The sequence below is a fragment of the Dendropsophus ebraccatus genome, chromosome 3, assembly GCF_027789765.1.
Source record: "Dendropsophus ebraccatus isolate aDenEbr1 chromosome 3, aDenEbr1.pat, whole genome shotgun sequence".
Classification (NCBI taxonomy): domain Eukaryota; kingdom Metazoa; phylum Chordata; class Amphibia; order Anura; family Hylidae; genus Dendropsophus; species Dendropsophus ebraccatus.
The window spans coordinates 156,535,993-156,562,741 of NC_091456.1; the positions used below are offsets into that span (position 1 = coordinate 156,535,993).

General features: G+C 45.4%; 1 protein-coding gene across 1 annotated transcript in view; it reads right to left on the reverse strand.

Annotated features, from left to right (window-relative positions):
• Window positions 1–9,570, reverse strand: part of FBXL17 (F-box and leucine rich repeat protein 17) — a 492,871-nt gene extending 483,301 nt beyond the window's left edge. The window contains exons 1-5 of the mRNA XM_069964681.1: window positions 9,500–9,570; window positions 7,095–8,014; window positions 3,588–3,710; window positions 2,096–2,353; window positions 70–201 (exon numbers count right to left, since the gene is read on the reverse strand). Of these exons, the coding sequence (XP_069820782.1) occupies window positions 70–201; window positions 2,096–2,353; window positions 3,588–3,710; window positions 7,095–7,883 (1,302 nt within the window). The 5' untranslated portion in view covers window positions 7,884–8,014; window positions 9,500–9,570. The remainder of the gene's footprint in view (window positions 1–69; window positions 202–2,095; window positions 2,354–3,587; window positions 3,711–7,094; window positions 8,015–9,499) is intronic.
• Window positions 9,571–26,749: the final 17,179 nt, after the last annotated feature.

The window sequence follows — 26,749 nt, forward strand, 5'->3', positions numbered from 1 at the left end:
TCATTTGTGAAATATGATGGAAAATGTAACCAGGTTAAAATGAGATTTGAAGCTTCATCATGTACTCACTAATTTGTTTTCTTGCAAGTAAATTTTCTTCAGCTTGGGACATCCTTTGGCTATGCAGACCAATCCTTCATCAGAGATCTTGTAGCACTGTCCAAAATGGATATCTTTCAAATCCTTGCATCTGGAACCCAACTGTGGACGAGTGTAAAATATGAGAACAGAGCACTCTAGAACAAACAATAAATGTAGAAATCACAGGAAACATGTCACAAATTGTTCTTACAGGCCAACTATAGATTCCAGCGATGATATCCTCCTTCGTGGTACAGTTTTTGGCTATTTTCAACCAAAGGGAATATGTTAATTTTTTGGTACACTGGGGGCGTTCTCCAATAGTAATGTCTCCCTTCCCAGATCCACAGGATAGAGAACAAGTATGGGGGTGCAAATTTCTCGAACGGCGCCCTGACTCCTTTGTTTTGAATGGAGCCAAATTTCGACGCCCGACCCACCGCTCCATTCATTCTCTATAGAGTTGTCAGAGAGCCAACTACAGCACTTATATATCTCAAGCGTTTCCATAAAGACTAAATGGAGCGGTGGGTCATGCAACAACCTAAGTCTCTTTTCAAATATCTCATACTTGTCGCCTATTCTGTGGATGGGGGACAAGAAAAAATCTTAAAACCCCTTTAAAGAAGTAGAAAAATAAAACAGCTTCTTCTACAAAAATGATGCCATACTTGATACTTGTCTATGGGTTGTTTCCAGTATTACACTTATACTCCACTGAAGTGAATAGGGCAAAGATACAATACTACACACATCCTGAGACAAGTATGGAAAATGCAGACTTTTTTTTTTTTAATCTGAACAACCTCCTTTAATTCTGTGAATTAAAGCATACCTGTCATTAGAAAAAAAACTTGACAGATCACAGTGACATTTCAAATGTTTTATCACTCAAACCCCAACCAATCAGGGAAACAAACTGGGAGGAGTCTGTGCGCAGTGTGTTCTCTCCCACCTCTGTGATATGGACAGCTGCATAAGGAAAGTCTATGGAGACGTCTAGGTCGAAAGACACAGGGTGGGAAGAGGAACACACGGCAGCACAGACTTCTTCTGGCTCATTCTCCTGATCAGTAATGGTCTGAACAATCAGACTCTGACCAAACAAAACTTTTGACATGTATCTGTAACATGTGAAATGTTTTTTCTAATGACAAGTACGCTGTATGCTAGCCAGCCACATAGTAACTCTATGGCATCACATGATAAGGTATTTTAAAACTTTCAGTGAACAGTACAGCAACAGAATGCTATCCCTATGTGTCTGTAGTAGCCCCTATACAATGTGTAAAGTCCGGCCTCAAAAAACTTTTGACAGGCGGCAGGGGCAGGGGATAGAGTAACAATGAAGCATTGCTTACCTCTCCCGGTGCCCACGATGCAGTGCATGACCAGTCCCAGGACCCCCACCGGAAGGCATTTTTCCCCATGTTGCGATGATGTCACGACTCAGGAGGAAAATGCCGTAACGGCTGATGGACAGCCAGCTCAGCTAATCAGCCAGCAGAATCCCGCCCCAGTCACTGGCTGAGCAGCCAGTCCATCAGCCGGGTCATGACATCAGCAGTGCCAGAGATCCCGGCTGAAATGGCACAGAGGGAGGTGAGTTAGTACCCTTTGTTATTTTCCCTTCTGCCCCTACAGCTTAAAAAAAAAAAAAAGTGGAGGGTGGACTTCCTCTTTAAGTTTAGGACCAGATCACACCTGATATAGTAGGATTTATGGATGTATTCTAGGTCCATTAGATGCATGTGATTTAGGTGTGTGAAAGTAGTTTTATGTTGGTTGAGGTACGCCAATGTTTGTGTTTAAAAGTTTTTATACACCAGAATGGCAGGCAGGGATAAAAGGTACCAAAGTGCAGAGGGACGTGGTCTCCTTCCGTGCCCATTGTAAAAGGGGGGGGGGGGGGGGGAAGTGTTTTGGGGATTGTAAATACATTGCTCTAATTTATAAAGTTATATTCAAGTACTGTATATATGGTACACGTGTGGGGGGTGCTTCTATATCATACCTGTTTAATTGCTTCATCAGTCAGTCGGTCCTGGTTCCCAACATGAACTTTTTGCAGAGACGTACAATAAGTGGCCAGAGAGATGAGTGAGGAGTCGGACAGCTGTTTACACCGGTAAGCAGTGTATTTCACTAGACCCATGCATTTGGCAGCCACCATCTCAATCCCAGCATCCGTCACATTTAGACAGTCAGAAATGTTGATTTCTAGAATGTTCCGAAACCTGGAACCTATTCTTTCTAATATGTCGTCTTTCATCTGTAAAGAAAGTTGAGAATTAAACAACTATTACTGTTTCTACCATTCATTACAGATAGCCACTACTCTGTGTGATTGTACTTTTCTACCAGTAAATAAAATAATATTAAAGGGTTTTATTAGCTTTTTGTATTTATAGTTTAAAGGGGTTATCCACCTGCTGCAGTGGTAGGACAGACTGGAGAACCAGGAGTCGTCAGTTTATGTGACGTGACATCAACTTTACAGAGACCTGAACTGTGCTGTAGTAAGTGCAGGGAAAATGCACTATAGGTGCATCTCCCATAATAGGTGTCTATTAGTAATTTTCATAACTTTTGTTGGGCAATAACATATCTTACATTTTTTTTGCCTGGACTTTAAACAGTACGCAGTAAACAGTCACAGCCCTGTCAGTTTAGTAGCGGGCAGCTGTAGCGTTTCCTAAGCTCACTGTCTCATACAGAATTACAATGCAGGAAGGCCTGTAGAGTTCAGTCCATGATATATAGCTTACAGAACATACATCATGGACAGGTAAATCAAGTCATCCATACCAAGCTCTGCTCCTACTAATCCACAGTAACAAATCTCAAATACTCTGTGATCCTAATGATGAAGTGTCTGCATCTGGATTACTTCACTGCAGCCAGGACTGTAGTTTTACTTACATCTCAGAACTACCTCTGTATGTGTTTCAGGATGTAATGTAAACTTTCCAGACAACAAACAATTAAAACCCATAAGGGAAACCAATCAGCCCAATTGGGCTGATTTGGTTTCCTGCAGCACAGTTTAAAGCTCTTGTGCAGCTCACGGCAAGTACTGCCCCCATCTGCAGCAGCTACCCTAGAAAATGAAGTTAATTCCCTCCAGGAGTAGCAGGTAGTTATCTGGGCAGAGGATAATTGACAGGGAAAGGCACCAATCAATCAACGGGGATGAGTGACAGGCAAAGAGGCCCATTACTGGTGCCTCTCCCTGTTAATCATCCCCAGCGAGTGCGCTAAGAGAGAGAGATCAGTGACTAGACATGGACGGAGAGCCGCGCGTAGGGGGATTAAACTTCATTTTCTAGGGTATAAAGCTCCTGCTGCAGCCGCAGCAGCCGGTACGTGCCGCAAGCTGCACAGGAGCTTTATGCAGTGCTCCAGGGAACAAAATTAGCCCAATTGGGGTTATCCGGTTAAGTAGAATATATGTTGAATCTTCCCCCATCCTAGAGACTAATAATCTATTCCATACATGTCATTACCTGACCATGACTGCTGAGGTCCAGCTGCTTCCAGAACTGAAAGTCTAGGCAGAGGTCACGCCAATATTTACAGACCAGAGAAACACAAAGGCAACGCTCATTCAGCGATAGGTGAAAAAATATCTGGAAGAAAAGGAAGAAAATCTAAGCCATCCTGTGATTTTTTTTCCATCGTTTGCATTTTGCTCAATTATACAGTTAATTGTACTCAATGTCCTTGGAACTCACACAAACATAAGTGGCTAAAAACAAACAGCAAAAATAACACAAAAGAGTATCCTGTGGAAATGTAAACCGAACTTTCAAAAACATTTCAGGCAATTTTCACACGCTCATTAGACTCAACCAACCAAAACTTCTGACATGTTTGTGTGCCTTTAGTTTTTTTTGTAAGTGGCAGTAACGCTTTAACATTACTTTTGGAGCTTAACAGCTTAAATTGTGTATCAACCTTTATAACCATTATTCCTCTAATGTGTCCAACGTTAAGAATGAAGCTACTTTTTAGTTTAGCAGTCAAACTCCCTTGTATCTGTCACCCACCTAATGGATGTTGCCAAAAAGGAAATAGACCAGTTGCAAAGGCGTACATAGCCTATCCAAGGGTTTATCTGCTTGATTTATATTCTACATTTATTGGGACCGCACCTATGTTGATTACTGGAACATGAGGAGTTAAAACTTCTCATTAGGTAAATCAGACAGATTGTTCCACATCTCTTTTTGCTGTGACTCCAGTTACTTCCCATTAAAGGGGTACTCCAGCGGTGGGGGGGGGGGGGCACTTTTTTGCTGGATGTCTTTTCCCTCTGCCATCTCCTCACCGGTTCCAGCGGCGGGTCCTGCATCGCGGCGCTCCAGTGCCCGGTTCCAGGCCGCTTCCTGGTGTCTGAAATGGGCCCGAGACGTGACGTCTCAGGTCCGCTCAGCCAGTCAGTGAAGGAGGCGGGATACGTTTCAAGTCCGCTCAGATCCTGCCTCTGTCAGTGACTGGCTAAGCGGACCTGAGACGTATTGTCTCAAGCCTGCGTCAGACACCAGGAAGCGGCCGGGAACCGGGGACCAGAGCGCCGGGATGCGGGACCCGCCGCTGGAGCCGGGGAGGTGAGTGGACATCTTTTCCCTCAGCTACCTCCTCCCTGGCCCCAGCAAAAAAGTGCCCCCCCCGTTGGAGTACCCCTTTAAAGGTCATCAGCCGCTCATCCGCGATTGGCTGAGCACAGTTATGCTCAGCCAATCGCGGCTGAGCATCGGATGAAGCTGCAGAGGGCGGCGGGCATTCGGAACAGTCGGAGCTGTTTGCCGGCCGAAGAAGACGTCACTGACTGAAGATCGGAGACGGGTGTCGGCACGTGACAGGTATGTATAGTGCACCACACTTCCAGGTACACGGGTGGGGGTGGAGGGACACGGGGAAGGGGGCCATCCACAGACATAACATACATTACAAAGTTGTATAACTTTGTAATGTGTGTTATTCTGTGAATAATTCTTTACCGTCGCACTACCCCTTTAAACACCACCCATACAAATCACATGGTTGTGCATACTGCTGGTTTTGGACTAATACTATGAGGGAGATTCATCAAACCTTGTACAATGCAGCAGTGGAGCAGTTGCCCACAACAACCAATCAGATTGCAGCTTTCATTTTTCAGAGGCCTTTTTGGAATCTGACTGGTTGCTACAGACAACTGTTCCATTGTTCCTTCACAAAACTGTTTGATAAATCTCCCATGTTTGAACCCGACATTTTGTCTTTCCAAATCCTGTCATGTTCATGGGGCCTAAACAGGAAGGAGGCAGGTGGGAGTGTGACTTTCAAATACATCCAGACACAATCTGACTAAGGCCAGTTTCACACACAGTATCGCAGTGGATTTCATGCTGCAAGTTCCGCAGCGATACTGGGTACTGTCATTTTTTATTGCTTACACTTTTCATTCTGCTGTGAGAATGTAATGCCCCTTCCCACTAAACCCACCGCTGCCGGACTAATAGATTACCTGTCCACACTCCCGATGCTTCTCAAGCTTCTGGCTCCTCAGCCAATCAGTGGTTACGGCAGGGCTGTGCACTGATTGGCTGAACAGGACAACAGGGAGCCAGGAGCCGGATAAGCAAGCGGGAACATGGCCAAGTAAGGCTTGGTTCACACTACGTTTTTGCAATCATTTTTTTGCAAAAAAACGGGTGAAAAATGGATAGCAAAAACGGATCCATGTGTATGCCTCCATTTTGATCCGTTTTTCCATTGACTTCAATAAAAAAAAAAAAAAAAAAAAAGGAACAAAACTGATCTGTTTTTTTTTTTTTTAGCGGACACAAAAATCAGGTCAACCACATTTTTTTGTGTACGCAAAAAAATTTTTGTCCTTTTTTTTTTTATAATGAAAGTCGATGGAAAAACGGATGCACACAGTTGCATAAGTTTTTTTCATCTGTTTTACGCAAAAACGGATTGCAAAAATGTAGTGTAAACCCAGCCTAACGTACTAGTCCGGCAGCGGTGGGTTAAGTGGGAAGGGGCTTTACATTCTCACAGCGGAATGAAAAATCCACTGCCAGTATGCAAAGCCATAGAAAATGACAAGAAAGAGCATTGCAGCACATTTCGCTGCGGAACTCGCAGCTAGAAAGACCCTGCGATGCTGTATGTGTGAAACTGGCCAAAGGTTGACATCACAATTGTGCCCTCTGTGGCACAAATACAATGGCAACCTATAAACATGGGATGCTGAGTACGGACAGGCACAGGCCACACTGACTTCAATAGATGTCAGCTAGTGACTGCTTGCACCATTTCCTGAACATATACTTGTCAGTATTAGGTCTAGGTGAGCTGCTGAGTCCCAGTCTGCCTTCCCATTTTTTGTCCAAATATATGTCCAGAAAGGGTACAATCGATGTGCACCCCCATTAGTCACATGTCTGTTTATCACAACACTGGCTTAGGAGTCAGAATAGAAGCTTTCTCCTGTACAGACGTGGAATGCCTGTAATGCCGGTATCTGCAATATTTTGAGGGCGTGAATTACATTGTCCCACTTCATGATATGGCAGTCATATAGAGATGTGGAGACGAAAATATGAAAATTAGTATGGTAGGATGCTAAGACTTAGGCCGCATTCACACCTTCAGTTTCCCGCACACAACACGGACATGGATTGCCCTCCATCCCGCACTGCCCCCCCCCCCTCCCCCGCCCGCTCACTCAGGCGGCATCTGTGATAAGATGCTGGAAGCAGGGGAACTGTATGAATATGTGTTGCGCTGTAATGAAGCATTCCGTGTCCGTGTTCTGTGCAGAAAAATGTACGTATGAATGCGGCCTAAGTCCTAGCAATCTTACCAAACTATTTTCCATATATTCATATCCACCATCTCTGTATGACTGCCATATCATGAAGTGGCTACAACTTAATTCACACCCTCAAAAAATTGCAGCTAGAGGAGGAAGGGGAGCAGAAAACAATATGAGCAGCCCTTGTGTGCCATCTTCTCACCTTCAGTAATAGGGATGGAGGCAGCTGGTTTATATTCAGGGGCTCCTCTTCTACCCTAGCAGCATCAGGATCAGCATCCCGGACAGTCTGCAGCTGATCCTGGGAAGAAGTGCCATGGCAAGATGTACAGCGGGGCTCCGTTCCACACCGCTCCTCTAGCAGGGGCATACAATCCTTCTCCGTGCATTCTGGGGGTGCTTGTCCTGAAGGCCCCTCTGTGCAGGGCAATGCTGGGTCTGCAGCAGGCTGGGGGTGATCCTGGGGATGCCAGGTGCTGGGGTGTCCCTGATCTCCAGCAATGGAGGGGATGTTCCCCTGATCACCACCAGAACAGGAGGGGGTGTGATCCTCAGGATTCTGGGGGCTGGCGTGTCCCTGATTTCCAGTACAGTGGCTGTGCCCTCCAGGACATGGACATGCACGTTCCGGTGCCTGCTCTCCCGCAGGGGTACAGCGGGGCTGCTTGCAGGGGGTGCCGGGCTGCTGGTTCTCCCCGCTGTTCTTTCTCTTACACACCATGTCTGTCTCCTCAGTGGGAAGCCCAGGGAGCAGGACACTACAGCACTGCTCCTGCAAGCTGTTCAGCAACAATAGGTGGGCACAGTCTATGGCAGCGGGACGTTGGGCAGGAGGCGCACAGGGCACTGGCTCACTGACTGCAGGCTCTCGCACTATGAAGCACAGCATGCAGGGTGCACGGAGCAGGCAGTCCCGCCGCTGCAGCTTCTTCCTCTGCTGGTCTCTGGTTGGTGTGAGGCCGCGGCGCTGCTTGCAGAAGAAGCTGCCCATAAATGACCAGCAGACTGAGGGGAAGACTCCGGAGCGGGCACCGTCCCGGCTCACGCATTCACTGACGCACACTCTAATGCTTTCCCCAATACCGCCGATCTGACGTCATCACAACACTGATCAGCCAGATTCTGCAAACAGGAACATAAACAATCATCAATAAATATCCATGGAAGAAGCAGAGCATGTACATAAGAATAATATAGAAAGAAGATCAATGCAGATACCGTGCACTACAACATGTATGATACCCTGAGCAGAGTGTGCATATACATACAATAAAGACAATAAAGTCAGAGAGTTCAGCTGTGGTTCAAGGGGGACTAAGTGATCCTGTCCCTGCCACCTGCAGAATGGCGGAGGTGTACGCATAATATGTCATATATAACAATAATAATATTTATTTGTATATTGCCAACAGATTCCGGGGCGCTTTTTTTTTTTTTTTTTTTTTTTTATATACACGGTAAAGAGGTTACAATTACATATAATAAAATTATATAGGGATGTATATAGATATATATATATATATATATATATATATATATATATATATATATATATATATATATATATATGCATTATGCACAGTCGGGGTATGGGAAAGGAAGGAGGTAGGGAGAGAATGAAGGAGATGCCACCTGGACGCAAATAAAAAAGTGCAAGAGAAGGTGGGTAGGAGAATATGCATTGCAGTATGTGCTATCAGCTACAGATGGTATATAGAGGAGACGATGGTATATAGACATGATAGAGGGAATGATGGTATATAGAGATGATAGTATAGAGGAGATGATGGTATATAAACGCAATAGAGGGGATGATGGTATATAGAGGGGATGATGGTATATAGACACGATAGAGGGAATGATGGTATATAGAGATGATAGTATAGAGGAGATGATGGTATATAAACGCAATAGAGGGGATGATGGTATATAGAGGGGATGATGGTATATAGAGATGATAGAGGGAATGATGGTATATAGAGATGATAGTATAGAGGAGATGATGGTATATAAACGCAATAGAGGGGATGATGGTATATAGAGATGATAGAGGAGATGATGGTATATAGACGGGATGATGGTATATAGAGATGAAAGAGGAAATGATGGTATATAGAGATGATAGTATAGAGGGGATGATGGTACTTGGACACGATAGAGGGAATGATGGTATATACAGATGATGGTATATATAAAGGGAATGATGGTATATACAGATGATGGTATATATAAAGGGAATGATGGTATATAGAGATGATGGTATATATAAAGGGAATGATGGTATATAGAGATGATGGTATATATAAAGGGAATGATGGTATATAGAGATGATGGTATATATAAAGGGAGTGATGGTATATAGAGATGATGGTATATATAAAGGGAATGATGGTATATAGAGATGATGGTATATATAAAGGGAATGATGGTATATAGAGATAATAGTATAGAGGAGATGCTATGTAGGCTAAGGTGCTTTATAAAGCGGATTTACACTAAATAATGGTCTGTCTGTCACCTGGAGAAACATAGCATGCCGTAGTGTAAGGAAGAGGCGGCTGCTATAGAAGTGCAGGGGGAGAGGAGTAAGCTGGGGAGGATACATACCACATAGCTGGAGTGTAGGTGATTGGAGAGAGCGCTGTGACAGGGAAGGTGCTGGCGCTGGAAGATGATGTGGATGGCATGTGACATCACAGTCATGTGATCAGAGCTCACATGGGGCAGAGAGCAGGGAGGGAGCAGCTGCTGGAGTGTGTGCACAATGCTGCTGGGAGGAACGCCCTGGGGCGGAGCACTGCTGGTGACAACAGTGTGTAGTGGGGAGGGGGAATGGGGGAGGCTGCTGCATGTCTGCATGAAAGGGAGTAGAATAGAGAAGAGATCAGGCGATACCTTTTGGAGGCTGAGTATATGTGAGTGTAAGCTTTCGGGAGTCAGACATGATGTTATACAAAACTGAAAATTCACAGACTTATATACACACTAGACCGAGATCATCAAAGGTTGAAAGGGAGAAAGGTCCAGGGCAATGTGGTTAGTGACGTCCATAATAAAGGTGGGAGAGAAATTCATAGGGATGGTTCAGTTGCTGTATAAAAACCCAAGGGCTGGTGTAATGACGGGGGAGACCCATTCGGAGATGTTCAGGCTCACAAGGGGAACTCGGCAGGGATGTCCTCTCTCCCCTCTACTCTTTGCCCTTGGAATTTAACCCCTTGCAATTATGGTTAGGTCGGATCATCTTAGAGAAGGATTTGGGGCGTGGGGTGGAGGGGACAGGATATCCCTGTACACTGATGATCTTTTGTTCTTTTTTAAAAAAAACCTCTTGTAGCGGTCCCAAGAGTTATAGAATTAGTGGAAGAAATGGGGACTTTCTCAGGATTATTAATAAACTGGTCCAAGTCCACTCTGATGACCTTAGGTAATAAGCAGGAGATATTATTTCCATCATTATCTAATTTAGAAGATGGGGTTAGTTTTAGGTACTTGGGGATCCAGTTTAATAAGTTAAATATAGAGCCCATCATTAAAGGGAACCATTCACCCCGTGGCCCCCGGCAGAAACTGACATACAGTGACATAAAGGTCAATATACTTACCACATCCCTCCCGGTCCCGTCCCGGATCCCGTTGTTGACACGGAGAAATCGCTGATTCTTCTTCTCCCGCCCATTATGGTAATGAGCTGAGATGAGTCCAACGTCCATAGGAAACGACGGACGAGTCCAACTTATTCATGAGGTCCTCTTCTCGTCGCGCGCCCATCCACGCCTCCTGGAACTTGATTGACGTCTTCAGTCTTCAGTCTTCTGATGAATTCCCGCGCAGGCGCCGTTGCGATGGCCTCATCACCTCTCTGCGCCTGCGCGGTAAACAGGATACGTGTTTGAGGCAATCGGCGCACGCACAGTAAACAGTGAAGCTGCGGAGCGGCTTCAATTGTGAACTGCGCATGCGCCGAAAACGACTGTCACGGCGCCTGCGCGGGATCCGGCGAGAAGAAAGAAGACGAGGAGGAAGAGGACCCGGCGTCAATCAAGTGTCGGAGGCGGGCAGAAGGCTGGACTTCGGACCCGGCGGCGCTCATTACCATAATGGGCGCGAGAAGAAGAATCGCCGATTTCTCTGTGTCAACAACGGGATTCGGGACGGGACCGGGAGCGATGTGGTAAGTATATTGACTTTTATGTCACTGTATGTCAGTTTCTGCCTGGGGCCAGGGGGTGAATGGTTCCCTTTAATACAATGGAGAAAAAAGTGAGAATATGGGGAAGATTGATGATTCCTAAAGCAGATAAAATTGTATTAATCAAGACAGTCCTGTTACCAAAACTCTTGTATGCATTTAGTGCCACCCCCACAGTGGTAGAGAGAAAATATTTTATAAGAATAAAGGTGATGTTAAATGCTTTAATATTGGGACGGAAAAGAGTAAGAACAAAGCTAGAGAATTTATTTATCCCAATGACAAGAGGTGGACTGGGGGTCCCAGATATGGAAAGATATTATTATGCGTCTCAAATATATTGGTTGGCTAGGTGGAAGCAGGATAGGTTTTTCTTGTATTTGAGTAAAAGCATCAGTAATGGAACCAGGGACATCTTTCAAATTCTGGAGACAGGAGTTTTGGGGAATAAAGTTTGGAACAAATGGGTAATGGTAAAGACCTTAGTCAGAACATGGGACTGGTTGAAAAAAGCACTAAATAATCAGGGAATAATGGAGTTTGCCCCACTGTGGTTAAATGATAAATTAGGGAAAGTTAGGAAATTGGGAGTAGTAAAAGTACTGGAGGAGGTGGGGGTGAAAACAGTTAGAGAAATAATGGAGGGAAACAACATAAAAAGTTGGGATGCTTTAAAAGTAGAATACAAGATAGAGGAAAGACACTGGTTCTCTTATGTTAGATGTAGAAAAGCGTTAGTTGTAAGTCAGAATAAGAGTAATCTGCAAGTATGTAGCCCCAGCCCACTAGTGGAAAAATTAAGGGGAGGGACAATCAAAAAGAAAGAGATTACAACAATATACTCGCACCTTATAAAGGAACAACAGATTGGGATAAAAAGCAAGGAAAAATGGGAGGGAGTAATTGGGGAAATAGATGAGCGTAGGTGGGAGAAAGTGCTAAGAAGTATTAAGGAAGTTTCAAGTGTGGGTAATCATAGAATTATTCAATTTAACCCCTTAAGGACAGAGCCTGAAATGGCCTTAATGACAGAGACAAATTTTATGAAAATGACCTGTGTCACTTTAGTCATTAATAACTTCAGGATGCTTTTACCTATCCAGCTGATTCTGAGATTGTTTTCTCGTGACATATTGTACTTTAGATTTCTAGTAAATTGGAGTCGATATTTATAACGAATATTTATGAAAAAAAACAAATAACGTGAAAAATTGTGAAAAAAATGCATTTTTCCAACTTTGTAACTTTTTGGCTTATACAGAAAGTGGTTATACCACATAAATTATATATTAAATAGCATTAGCAACATGTCTACTTTATGTTGGCGGCATTTATTAAATTATCTTTAATTTTTTTTAGACAATAGAAAGCTTAAAACATAAGCAGCAAATTTCCAAATTTTCAGTAAAATTTCAAAATCAGATATTTTTAGGGACCTGTTCAGTTTAAAGTGTATTTGAGGGGCCTGTATGTTAGAAAGCCCCACAAAGCACCCCATTTCAGAAACTGCACCCCCAAACTCTGCAAAAGCACATCCAGAAAGTGTTTTAACCCTTTAGGGGAGTCACAGAAATAAAAGCCAAGTGTGTAAGAAATTAGAAAATTTAAAGTTTCTGTGCAGAGATTTTATTGTAATCCAATATTTTTCATATTTATAAACTTATTACCCGAGAAATTCACCCCAATATTGATTGTCCCGTTTCTGCAGTTTATAGAAATACCCCATATGTGGCCCTATTGCGCTATTTGACACAACCACAAGCCTCAGATACAAAGGAGAGCCTAGTTAATTTCAATGACTCCGTTATATTTGGTCATTTCTGACTGTACCACTTCAGGTTGACAGAGGCTCTGGGGTGCCAAAACCTAAAAAACACCCCTAAAGGGACACCATTTAGAAAACTACACCCCTCAAGGAATGTAACAAGGGGTGCGGTGAGCATTTGGACCCCACAGGTGCTTCACAGATTTTCCTAACAATATGGCGTGAAAAAAGAAAAAATTATTTTTTACACTAAAATGTTGTTCTAGCCTTCAATTTTTCATTTTCACAAAGGGATAAAAGGAAAAAAAAAAAAAAACGTGTAGTGCAGTTTCTCCTGAGTACAGAAATACCCCACATGTGGACATAAAGCGCAATTTGGGTGCAGGGCAAGCCTCCAAAGGGAAGGAGCGCCAATTGGCTTTTGGAAGCTGGATTTCACTGGAATGGATTTCAAGGGCCATGTCGCATTTACAGAGCCCTCGTGCTGCCAAGACACTGGAAACCCCCCACATGTGACCCCATTCTGGAAACTACACCCCTTAAGGAATCTAACAAGGGGTGCAGTGAGGATATGGACCCCACTGGTGACGGACACAAATGTAGAAAAATGTGACGTGAAAGTGAAAATTTTCATTTTTTCACTTTCACGGCACATATATGCCCATCATCCAGGGGTACATATCCTCACTGCACCCCTTGTTAGATTCCTTGAGGGGTGCAGTTTCCAGAATGGGGTCACTTGTGGGGGGTTTCTACTGTCTTGGCAGCACGAGGGCTCTGTAAATGCGACATGGCATTCATCATCCATTCTGGCCAAATCCAGCCTCCAAAATCCAAATGGCGCTCCTTCCCTTCGGAGGCTTGCCCTGCACCCACATGGCGCTTTATGTTCACATGTGGGGTATTTACGGACTCGGGGGAAATTGCTCTACACATTTTGTGGCTTTTTTTCTCTTTTAACCCCTTGTGAAAATGAAAAATTCAAGGCTAGACCAACATTATAGTATAAAAAATTTAATATTTCATTTTCACGCCACATTGTTCCACATTTGTACCCGTCACCAGTGGGGTCCATATGCTCACTACACCCATTGTTACATTTCCTGAGGGGTGTAGTTTCCATAATGGTATTACTTGTGGGGGGTTTTCACTGGCTTGGCAGAACAGGGACTTTTTAAATGCAACATGGCCCTTGAAATCTATTCTACCGAAATCCAGCCCCAAAAAGCCAAATGGCGCTCCTTCCCTTTGGAGGCCCGTCTTGCGGCCGCATAGCGCCTTAAGTCCACATGTGGGGTATTTCCTTACTCGGGGGAAATTTCTCTACGCGTTTTGTTTTGTTTCTTCTCTTTTAACCCCTTGTGAAAATGAAAAAAACAAGTCTAGATTAATGATTTAGTGTAAAAATTTAAATAAATTTACACTACATGTTGGTCTATACTTGATTTTTTCCCTTTTCACAAGGGTTTAAAAGAGAAAAAAAGCTCAAAGCGTGTAGAGCAGTTTGTTTCGAGTACGGAAACACCCCACATGTGGACATAAAGCGCCATGCGGCCGCAAGACGGGCCTCCAGAGGGAAGGAGCGCCATTTAGCTTTTGGAGGTGGGATTTGGCTGGAATGGATTTCAAGGGCCATGTTTCATTTACAGGACCCTATGCTGCCAAGACAGTGGTAAACCCCCACAAGTGACCCCATTCTGGAAACTACACCCCTCAAGGAATCTAACAAGGGGTGCAAAGAGCATATGGACCCCACTGGTGACGGGCACAAATGTGGAACAATGTGACGTGAAAGTGAAAAATTTCATTTTTTCACTTTCACGGCACAAATGTGCCCGTCATCAAGGGGTCAATATCCTCACTGCACCCCTTGTTAGATTCCTTGAGGGGTGTAGTTTCCAGAATGGGGTCACTTTTGGGGGGTTTCCACTGTCTTGGCAACACAGGGCCTTTGTAAATGCGACATGGCATTCACCATCCATTCTAGCCAAATGGCGCTCCCTCCCTTAGGAGGATTACCCTGCACCCGCATGACGCTTTATGTCCACATGTGGGGTATTTCCGTACTTGGGGGAAATTGCTCTACACATATTGTGTTTATTTTATCTTTTAACACTTTGTGAAAATGAAAAAATAAAGACTAGATCAATGATTTAGTGTAAAAATTATAATTTTTTTTACACTAAATGTTGGTTCAGCCTGAGTACGAAAATACCCCACATGTGGACATAATGTGCCATATGGGCACAGGGCAAGCCACCAAAGGGACAGAGCACCATTTAGAGGCTGGAATGGAGGATGGAGGCCATGTTGCATTTACAAAGCTCCTGTGCTGCCAGGACTTATGTGCGGTACTTATCAGCAAACAGTGGCGGTAGGATATAGAAGAAAAAGGGGGAAAAAGGGGGGGGTGGAGGGAAACCCCCTACACCAAAAAAGCTGAGTTGCTGATCAGCGGCGCACTTACGTGCGATGCTGATCATCACTCAGCGGCGAAAGGGCGCAAAAAAAAGCTATTTCTTCACCCCAAAGCCACCGATTAGTGTATGATATACACTAACCAGCCGCTAGGGGGCAGTACTACGTACCTGACGGAAATAGACGAAGATACGAACGTTCCCGAATGCCCGAATACCCGAAGAGCCGAACGAAGACGCCGAGAGAAGCGAACGCCACCGGATCGCCAATTCGCCGCACCGGACACCGCAATCAGGTGAGTATGGTGCACTACACACCACACACACCTGCTCTGCGCACCTCAGCTAACCGACTGAGGTGTGCAGATCAAAGTAAAAATATTTATTTTTACTTTGATCGCCGCTATTGGCCGGCCGGGCTTGGCCGGCCAATAGCGGCGATCGGGGGGCTGGCACCGTGGCCACCCCCACTCTAAACACTAATGATGATTGGTACTGTCTCGGACAGCACTAATCATCATTAAATTCCGGGTCCCCGGGACACCGATGATTTCAATAAATCAGCCAATTACAGTGATCGTCGGCACGGGGGGGGGGGGGGGGTTAATCACCCCCCGTGCCGACAAGCTATGGTGGTCTGCTGTTAGTAACAGCAGCCATCATTACCCGATCGCCGCAGCCATCATTACCCGATCGCCGCAGCGGTCGGGTAAACATCGGGCGTAAATTTACGCCCTGGTGCGTTAAGTACCAGGCTGCGAGGGCGTAAATTTACGCCCCATGTCGTTAAGGGGTTAATATAGTACATCAATTATATTACACCCCAATGCTCCTTTGTAGAATAGGGAAGCGAAAGGATGGAAAGTTTCCAAGATGTGGCTGTGGGGAGGCGGATTTTGCACATATGCTTTGGACATGTAGTTCTTTGCAAGAGTATTGGGGGAGAGTGCACAAAAAAATTGAAGGAAAGAGTAAGGTGAAATTTGAGCTGAACCCAGTCACAGCTTTGCTGGGAGACACTACTAACATCATTGCGAGAAAAAGGAGTAAGAAAATGGTACAAAAAATGCTTTTCTATGCTAGATTTATCATAATTAAACAATGGATGGCTCCCGTGACTCCAAGTTGTGAAAAATGGGAAAGATGTTATGAAAAGTATGAGGGAGTAGGGAATTAGAGGTGAGGGGTTGAGGCGTGTTTTCTGGAAGCAAGAAATTGTTACAAGAAATGGATGGATGACTTATAGTGTTGGGCTAACCTGTGAAAAGTATGTGTAATCCACAGGGGCAGTATATGGCATACATTATAAGGCTATGTTCAGACTACGTACGTTTCCGGCATAGCGCGTTCCGTGAATAAGCGACCAGAGACTTACGAAGTTTGCGTATAATGGAAAGTATACGAAGTACGGCTGCACAGTTCACACTACGTACGAACTTAGGCCCGGATCGTACGCGCCGTAGCCGTACGTTGCGTTACATGCGGTCCCGTACGTAGTGGTGATTTCTTCATTTTTGCAGCTTTTTGTTCCGATCCAAAAGGTTCTGTGGGGTGTCCGGGGCTAGGCGAAGATTTCTAAGTAAAAGACCGATGTCAGATCGCTACGTAGGGCGCTCGGGAAGCGTAAGTAGACTTCGGGCATAAGTTCGCGCTCCGTACGTTGCCGGCCGCCAGTAGCGTAAATCCCCGGCCGGAGTTTACCACGTATATGCCCGGCTGCGAAAATATGCGGCCGGACATATACGCAGTGTGAACATAGCCTAAAGTTGCTATGACATGTAAAAAAATTTAAAAAAGTCTTTGATAAGTACCCCTCTTCCTGTGCAGGGATGATGGATTTTGTCACCTTTGAGGACATGGATGCATTGGGTGCAATGGAGACAGCGGCGTGAACCTCTATTCTTGTTTTGGGGGAGCGGGGGAAGTGGAAGCTATATCGCCTTGTACCAGATGGTCACATAGATTTTTGGGACATTTAGTACAGGGCAAAAAAGGATTGTGGAATTGTTTAATTTGGGGATATGATCTTTGCAGTAGAGGCCAGTGCTGGTGTACAGAGAAGAAGCTTTGAATGGATGGAAAGTCTGTACAAATGGCATCCTGCTACAGCTATCCCATAGAAAAGGATCTATTAGGAATACGTACCTGGTGTAACAATCTCTCAGGTAGCTCCAAGCCTTGAACTTGTCTATCGTCTCTGAAAAGTGTGTGCCCCCCTGGTTGTAGCGTCGGTAACATCCCTATTGTGTTGGGATCCTGGTAGGGATCTTTTTGTGGATTCATGGTGAAAGGTGCCGTATAGGAAGAAATTCTCAGTCAGGACCATCTTTAGTAGATCCATATAGAAATCAGTAAGTCTGATGTCAGTGTCTGCAGATTGTAGTAAGTTGGGAACTGTCGAGGTCTCTGAAATGCTGGATAGAAGTGTAGAGGCTAATGACGTCCGATGTGACAAGGATAAAGGATGGCATCAGGATGGTCTTTTTCTGTAATAAGATTGAGGAAGGCTGAGGTGTCTAGTAGGGAGGACACGGTTTCCTTGATGAGGGGGGTTAGAATTTTTTCCAGTAATATAGAGAGTGGCGGACAAGAGGATGGAATCAGTGGAGGCTACTATGTGTCTCCCTGGTGGGTTATTCAGTATTTGTGTACTTTAGGTAGAGTATAAAATCCTGAGGTTATGGCTGCTGGGTAAGTAAGAAAGTCTCTAATCTTATGATCAATGGTTCCCTTCTCTGTATGTAAAGTGAGGGTAGTTTCAATCTTACCCCGGATAAGGGTTATGGGGTCACTTGGTAGTTGTTTGTATACTACGGGATCACTAAGTTCGGCAATGGTCATTGTTGACCTTTTTATGGACTGTACTGACCATATTTCTCTGAATCATATAGTCTTTCTCCCTTGTATTCAATAGAATAGAGAAGAGATCAGGCGATACCTTTTGGAGGCTGAGTATATGTGAGTGTAAGCTTTCGGGAGTCAGACATGATGTTATACAAAACTGAAAAATTCACAGACTAATATACACACTAGACCGAGATCATTCATGCAGACATGCAGCAGCCTCCCCCATTCCCCCTCCCCACTACACACTGTTGTCACCAGCAGTGCTCCGCCCCGGGGCGTTCCTCCCAGCAGCATTGTGCACACACTCCAGCAGCTGCTCCCTCCCTGCTCTCTGCCCCATGTGAGCTCTGATCACATGACTGTGATGTCACATGCCATCCACATCATCTTCCAGCGCCAGCACCTTCCCTGTCACAGCGCTCTCTCCAATCACCTACACTCCAGCTATGTGGTATGTATCCTCCCCAGCTTACTCCTCTCCCCCGATGTCTATAGCAGCCGCCTCCGGCCACCTCTACCTTACACTGCAGCATATCTCCCCAGTGTCCCTCTTTTGAGCCAAGTCCCTCTTTGCCCCCTACATGTCCCTCTTTTTGACCCAGGAATTAGATTTGCATTAATAAACTTTCTATGTAACTCTAGACAGTGTCGGGTTTCTTACTGTATATTAGACCCAAACTTCATCATGTGGTGCATGTTGGATCCTAAACATTGTTATAGTCAGATGAATCATGTGACATTATGGCCCCATACACACATCATGCCACACATGCAGATCATATGGCCCCATGCACACATCTGTAGGTGTTACCGATCGGTTTTGGGGACATGATCTGTACCATTTATCCATTGTGTGTCTGTGTCACCTATATGACAAATACACTCACTTACTGAAACACATCTGTAATCCTGCCTGCTGTGTCAGGTCCGTACTTACAGGCAGGGTAACTGATGTGTGATGTAAGGATGCAGTCACACATACAGGGTCTGCTGCAGATATCAGTGTAGCTAAATGCATCAATCTGCAGCAGATCCTGGATGGGTGATTGCATCAATCTGCAGCAGACCCTGGATGTGTGATTGCATTAACCCCTTGCCGCAAAATGACGTTTGGGGAACATCATGTAAAACAAGTAGTTCCCGCAACATGACGTTCCCCAAACGTCATGCTTTCCCTGCCTCCCTCCGCTGTCCCGGACGGTGATCGGGCAGCGGGAGGAGGCTATGTCACATAGCATCCTCCCGCTGCATCTGCCCGGAGGGGAGCCGCGATCCCTGCGGGCAGGTAACCCCATAAACGCCGTGGTCAATGCGACTGCAGCGTCTATGGGGGAGATTTGTGTTCCCCCGCCGATCGGGCGGGAGGAGGCTGCAGAACGTTGCCTCCTCCCGCCGCCACATCTGATGTGTCCCCCGCCCCCCCCCCCCTCATCCCCCGAAACCGGCGGATCGCCGCTATTACCGTTATCGCTTTCATCTCCCCGATCGCTTTCATCTCCCCCACCGTGAATCCACGGTGGGGGGAGATGAAAATGTATAAATCAGACCCCAGATCAGCCCCCCTAGTGGCCGATTACTAACCCTCCCCTCCCTGGGCAGCCATCACATCCAAGATGGCCGCCCCCATCCCTGCGAACAAACGATGTTTGTTCGCAGGGATGGAAATGAATAAATGATCAAAGCCCCATGCTCTCCGCCACCGGAGGTTGCGGAGAGCATGGGGCAGTGATCGGGGACCCCCCCCCCCCGAGTGGTCCTGGAGCAGGCGATCGGCGGTATATACTATATACCGCTGATCGCCTGTTCCCAGTGCAAAAAAGCACTTTTTATCCCCTGTCACCATAAATCATTGGTGACAGGGGATAAAAAGTGTGTGTGTCGCCCCCCAAGTCGCCCCCCACCCCCCCTGTCACCCCCGTCCCCCAGTCACCCCCCCCCTTCCCCATATACGTTACCTGATCCTGGAGCTCCTTCCTCTTCGGTGTCCTGGCTGGTTATGAAGTGCGCATGCGCTCCACAACCAGCCAGCTCTGAAAATTTAAAGTGACAGAGACCAATTTGGTCTCTGTCACTGAACTATGATTATTGTGATAGAAAATATCACAGTAATCATAGTAATACAGTGAAAATTAATGTATAAAGTACAAAAAGTGAAAAACATACAAAAAAATAAAACACACTTTTTAATATAGTAATAATTGCAGTTTACTCCCAAATTACCCCTAACCCCCCCAGATTACCCGTCACCACCGCAGGTTGCCCATATCCGCCCCAGGTTGCCCGTAATCACGCCAGATTGCACCTAATCACCGCACGTCGCCCCTAACCACCGCACGTCGCCCCTAACCACCGCACGTCGCCCCTAACCACCGCACGTCGCCCCTAACCTCCGCACGTCGCCCCTAACCTCCGCACGTCGCCCCTAACCACCGCACGTCGCCCCTAACCACCGCACGTCGCCCCTAACCACCGCACGTCGCCCCTAACCACCGCACGTCGCGTCTAACCACCGCACGTCGCCTCTAACCACCGCACGTCGCCTCTAACCACCGCACGTCGCCTCTAAACACCGCACGTCGCCTCTAAACACCGCACGTTGCCCATAACCTCCGCCCATTGCCTATTACCACCGCACGTTGCCTGTAACCACCACATGTTGACCGTAACCACCCCGAATTGCCAGTGACCCCCTCCAGATGGTGCGTAATCAGCCCCGATTGCCCGTAACCCCCCAGATTGCACGTAACCACCGCACGTTGCTTCTGACCACCGCACGTTGCCTCTGACCACCGCACGTTGCCTCTGACCACCGCACGTTGCCTATAACCACCCACGTTGCCTATAACCACCGCACGTCGCCTCTAACCACCGCACGTCGCCTCTAACCACCGCACGTCGCCTCTAACCACCGCACGTCGCCTCTAAACACCGCACGTCGCCTCTAAACACCGCACGTTGCCCATAACCTCCGCCCATTGCCTATTACCACCGCACGTTGCCTGTAACCACCACATGTTGACCGTAACCACCCCGAATTGCCAGTGACCCCCTCCAGATGGTGCGTAATCAGCCCCGATTGCCCGTAACCCCCCAGATTGCACGTAACCACCGCACGTTGCTTCTGACCACCGCACGTTGCCTCTGACCACCGCACGTTGCCTCTGACCACCGCACGTTGCCTATAACCACCCACGTTGCCTATAACCACCGCACGTTGCCTCTAACCACCCCAAATTGCCAGTGATCCTCTCCAGATTGCCCGTAACCACGCCAGATTGCCTGTAACAACCCCAAATTACAGGTACCCATCCCAGATTACCTATAAGCACTTCAGTTTATCCGTAACCACCCCACGTTGCCCGTAACCACCCCACATTGCCCGTAACCACCCCACGTTGCCCGTAACCACCCCACGTTGCCCGTAACCACCCCAGATTGTCTGTAACCACCGCAGGTTGCCCGTAACCACCGCAGGTTGCCCATAACCACCCCAGGTTGCCCGTGACCACCCCAGGTTGCCCGTGACCACCCCAGGTTGCCCGTGACCAACCCACATTACCTGTAATCTCATTTTTTATTGTATTTTAGTAACTGCGCTATTCTAATAACTATTTCTAGCTGCGGTTTTGCTCCAGCAAATTGGCGCTCCCTTCCTTCTGAGCCTGGCTGTGTGCCCATACTGTGGTTTATGCCCACATATGGGGTACCGTTTTACTCAGAAGAAGCTGCGTTACAGATTTTGGAGTACGTTTTTTCTCCCATTCCTCGTGAAATTAAGAAATTTTTAACTAAACAAACATATTATTGGAAAAATTCGAGTTTTTCATTTTTACTGTCTTATTTTGAATACTTTCCTCTAATGCCTGTGGGGTCAAACCGCTCACTGTACCCCAAGATGAATTCTTTCAGGGGTGTACTTTCCTAAATGGGGTGACCTTTGGGGGAGTTCTATTTTGCTGACACTACAGGGGCGCTGCAAACGCACCTGGCGCTCAGAAGCTTCTTCGGAAAAATCTGCACTGAAAATGCTAATTGGCGCTCCTTCCCTTCTGAGCCCGGCTGTGTGCCCATACAGTGGTTTATGCCCACATATGGGGTACCGTTCTACTCAGGAGAACCTGCGTTACAGATTTGGGCATGCAGCTTCTCCCCTGTTCCTAGTAAAATTGAGAAATTTCAAACTAAACGAACATATTATTGGAAAAATTAAAGTTTTTCATTTTTACTGTCTAATTTTAAATACTTTCCTCTAATACCTGTGGGGTCAAAATGGTCACCACACCCCAAGATGAATTCTTTGAGGGGGTGTACTTTCCAAAATGGGGTGACTTTTGGGGGGTTTCTCTTCTGCGGACACTACAGGGGCGCTGCAAACGCACCTGGCGCTCAGAAACTTCTTCAGCAAAATCTGCATTGAAAAAGCTAATTGGCGCTCCTTTTCTTCTGAGCCCGGCTGTGTGCCCATACAGTGGTTTATGCCCACATATGGGGTACCGTTGTATTCAGGAGAACCTTCTTTACAAATTTTGGGGTACTTTTTTTCTCTTGTTCCTCGTGAAATTGAGAAATTTCAAACTAAACAAACATATTATTGGAAAAATTTGTGTTTTTCATTTTTACTGTCTAATTTTGAATACTTTCCTCTAATGCATGTGGGGTCAAAATGCTCATCCTACCCAAAGATGAATTCTTTGAGGGGTGTACTTTCGAAAATGGGGTGACTTCTGGGGGGATTCTATTCTGCGGACACTACAGGGGCTCTGCAAATGCACCTGGCGCTCAGAAACTTCTTCAGCAAAATCTGCATTAAAAAAGCTAATTGGCGCTGCTTTCCTTCTGAGCCCGGCTGTGTGCCCATACAGTGGTTTATGCCCACCTATGGGGTACCGTTGTATTCAGGAGAACCTGCGTTACAAATTTTGGCATGCTTTTTTTCTCATGTTCCTTTTGAAAATGAGAAACTTTAATCTAAACGTATATATTATTTGAAAATTTAAATTTTCGATTTTTTTTACGGCCTAATTGTGAATACTTTCCTCCAGCCCCTGTAGGGTTAAAATGCTCATTATACCCCTAGATTAATTCTTTAAGGTGTCTAGTTTCCAAAATGGGGTCACTTATGGGGGTTTCCAGTATACAAGCCTTCTAAATCCATTTAAAAAAAGAACTGGTCCCTAAAAAAAATCAGTTTTAGAAATTTTCACAAAATGTGATAATTTGCTAATAAATTCCTAAGCCCCATAACACCCTAAAAAAGTAGAATATGTTTCCCAAATTATGCCAGAATAAAGAGGACATATTAGTAATGTGATTTAGTAACTAATTTATGTGCTATGACTTCCTTTTTTAGAAGCAGAGAAGTTCAGAAGTTCATAAAATGCTAAATTTTCAAATTTTTCATGATATTTTGATGTTTTTCACAAAAAATACACAAAGTAGTGACCAAATTTTGCTACTAATATAAAGTGTCATATGTGACGAGAAAACAATCTCAGAATCGCTAGCATACGTTAAAGCATTACTGAGCTATAAGCGCATAAAGTGAGACAGGTCAGATTTTGAAAAATGAGCCTGGTCATTAAGGCCAAAACAGGCTTTAGAGGCAAGGGGTTAATGTGCAGTAGATCCTGGATGGGTGATTACATCATTCTGCAGCAGATCCTGGATGTGTGATTGCATTAATCTGCAGCAGATCCTGGATGTGTGATTGCATCAATCTGCAGCAGATCCTGGATGTGTGATTGCATCAATCTGCAGCAGACCCTGGATGTGTGATTGCATCAATCTGCAGCAGACCCTGGATGTGTGATTGCATCAATCTGCAGCAGACCCTGGATGTGTGATAGGATCTTTGAATTACAAAGTATAGAAATGTCTGTAAAGTTTTCCTAGAATGAACTACAAGTGTCCCTCTTTGGCAGTTGAAAAAGTTGTGAGGTATGCTACTGCACGCTACATTTCTCCAGGTGACAGACAGCCCATTATTTGACACTATGTATGCTGCTCTATAAGCCACCTCAACCTACATGGCATCCCCGCCAAAGTGACTGTACCACCAGGCCCAGGCTGAAGCACTGGAGGAGGGCCGACCCACCCTTAGTGGGAAGAAACCCCAGCCCCTCCATGACATTAGAATCAATGGAACCCTATCATAGAGGGGCGGGGGTTTCCTCCCACTAAGGGTGGGTCGGCCCGCCTCCAGTGCTTCAGCCTGGGCCTGGTGGTACAGTCACTTTAAAGGAGAACTCTGGGGAGGACCACTTTTTTCAATATGGCCAGAGAGGGGGGTAGGTGTAAACAATAACATTGACTTACCTCCCTTAATCCAGAGGTGATGCCGCAGTTTGGCCATTTCCTGGTCTGCGACGGGACTTGGGACACAACGTTGAAGACCCGCTCAGCCAGTCAGTGCCAGAGGCGGGACACTGCTACAGCCCCTGAGTGTGCCCGCTACGTCATGTGTCTGGTTGCTTCTCACCACTAGGAAATTGCCAGAGACCCCAAGCTGCAGACTGTGGGCATCAGTGCTGGAGCCTTACTGAAAAAAAGTAGTCCTGCCCGGAGTTCTCCTTTAAGTACAGGCGATTTTAAGAAACTTTGTAATTGGGTTTATTAGGCAAATATGCCATTATCTGCATTAAAAAGACTTTCCCCGGGTCCCCCTCCTCCTCCTCTCTCTCATCCACTGCTCATTATCTGGAAATCTCGACTCTTTTACATCAGTAGAGCCCTGTGTAAACTATGGAGGGGGGAGGAGGGAGATTAATCGGCAGCAAAGAACAAAGGATTACACAGTATGAGCTGTGTGAAAGCCGCTATTCAGAGAGGTCAGTGCTGACTGTCAGAGGAGATAGCCCGATGATGTAGCTGTAAATTAACTCTTTGTTGTCCTGTTTTGGTGCCTCATCTCCCTCCACCCCTCCCCTCTCCACAGAAAACCATGAAGACAGGGGGAGAGCTTCAATCTGCTTTTTCATGATAAAAATACATTTGTCGGCTAATAAACCAAATTACAAAGTTTCTTAAAATCGCCTGTACTATTGATTTCTGCAAAAAAAATTAAACGACAGTGACACTTCAAGCATATTTTGCTGACCACCTACTACACTACCTGATCTTCTACCCACCTCCCCTTGCACTTTACCATCTCCTTCCAAGTTGTTGTCATCTCCTTCATTCTATCCCTACCTCCTTGCCTTTCTTTCCCCATACCCCTACTGTGCATGATGCATCCCTATGTATGATGTCTCATGTGTACACCTCCACCATTCTGCAGGTCCCAGAAACAGGATTACTTAGTCCCCCTGGAACCACAGCTAAACGCTCAACGTTTTACTAATTTTTTACTAAATTGCATTGCAGTTATCATACGTATATGCACGCTCTGCTCAGGGTATCATACATGTTCTACTGCATGGTATCTGCATTGATCTTTTTTTCTTATTTCGCTTATGTACCTGTCTTGCTTCTTCCATGGATATTCATTGATGAGATATGTAATACCTTGATTGCTTTTCGGAATAAATCTCACAAGCATCTTTTAACTATTTGTGTGCGGAGTACCTCCTTCTATATTGATGGGCATAGCATGTCCGTTCTCCTGGACCCACAGCACAGAACCATCTGGTATGGACCCATATACTGTTAACATACTATTTATCCTTTATTAGAAGGACCATATTATAAAAGCATATATATATATATATATATATATATATATATATATATATATTGGCATTACATCCTCTATTACAGCATTAATAGACGTGAAAAGATGCTCACGTAGAGCTGTGACTTATTTTGTGTAAAACTTTTTCTTTCTTGAGAATGATGACATTTTAATTTTATTTATTTATTTTACAAAAATTACAAATATTTAGGCTTCTAGGGCAAAAACAGCTGCTCTACATGCGGGGTGCCTTGGATTACGAGCATAATTCATTCCGGGGCCGCGCTTATAATCCAAATCCACTTTTAAACCAAAGCAAAACTTCCCATAAGAAATCACTGAAATGCAAACAATTGGTTCCACACCCCAAAAATAATGTTTTATCATTCTTAATAACATTAAGAACAGATGAAACAAAGATATAGAAAACACTTTAGAAAAGTTATTGTACAGTATAGCAATCAGCATGTGGAGTATATTGTATAGTAAGTGCATAAACCTGATAACACAGCAGTAGTTTGTAGTTAGAGAATAGAGCTACAGATTCCCATAATGGCTGAGTGTAAGTGCAGACACAGTATAGCAGCAGTGTGTATAGCTGAGTGTGAGTGCAGGCACATTATAGAAGGAATGGAGAGGATGGGAAACACAAGGGCTGACAGAGACTGCAGGGTGCATGAAGGAATGAGCAGGATATATGTGGGCACATACATGTAGCACTCTCTGTCTGGGGAGAGAGTGGTTACAGCTATGAAGAGATTACCCCCCACAGCCCTGTCCTCTGATGCAAGCTCCAGCCTGAAGTGGATCTGCTATGAATTGAAAGGTGAGGGAGACTTCCTGGGTCAGAGTACAGTACTGTAGACCAGTGCTTCTCAAACTGTGAGGCGCCCCCTAGTTGTTGGTGAGGCCCAGCTGAGGAGCCAGTTTTCACAAAGTAACTATGATCTGCACAGTCCTTATGCTG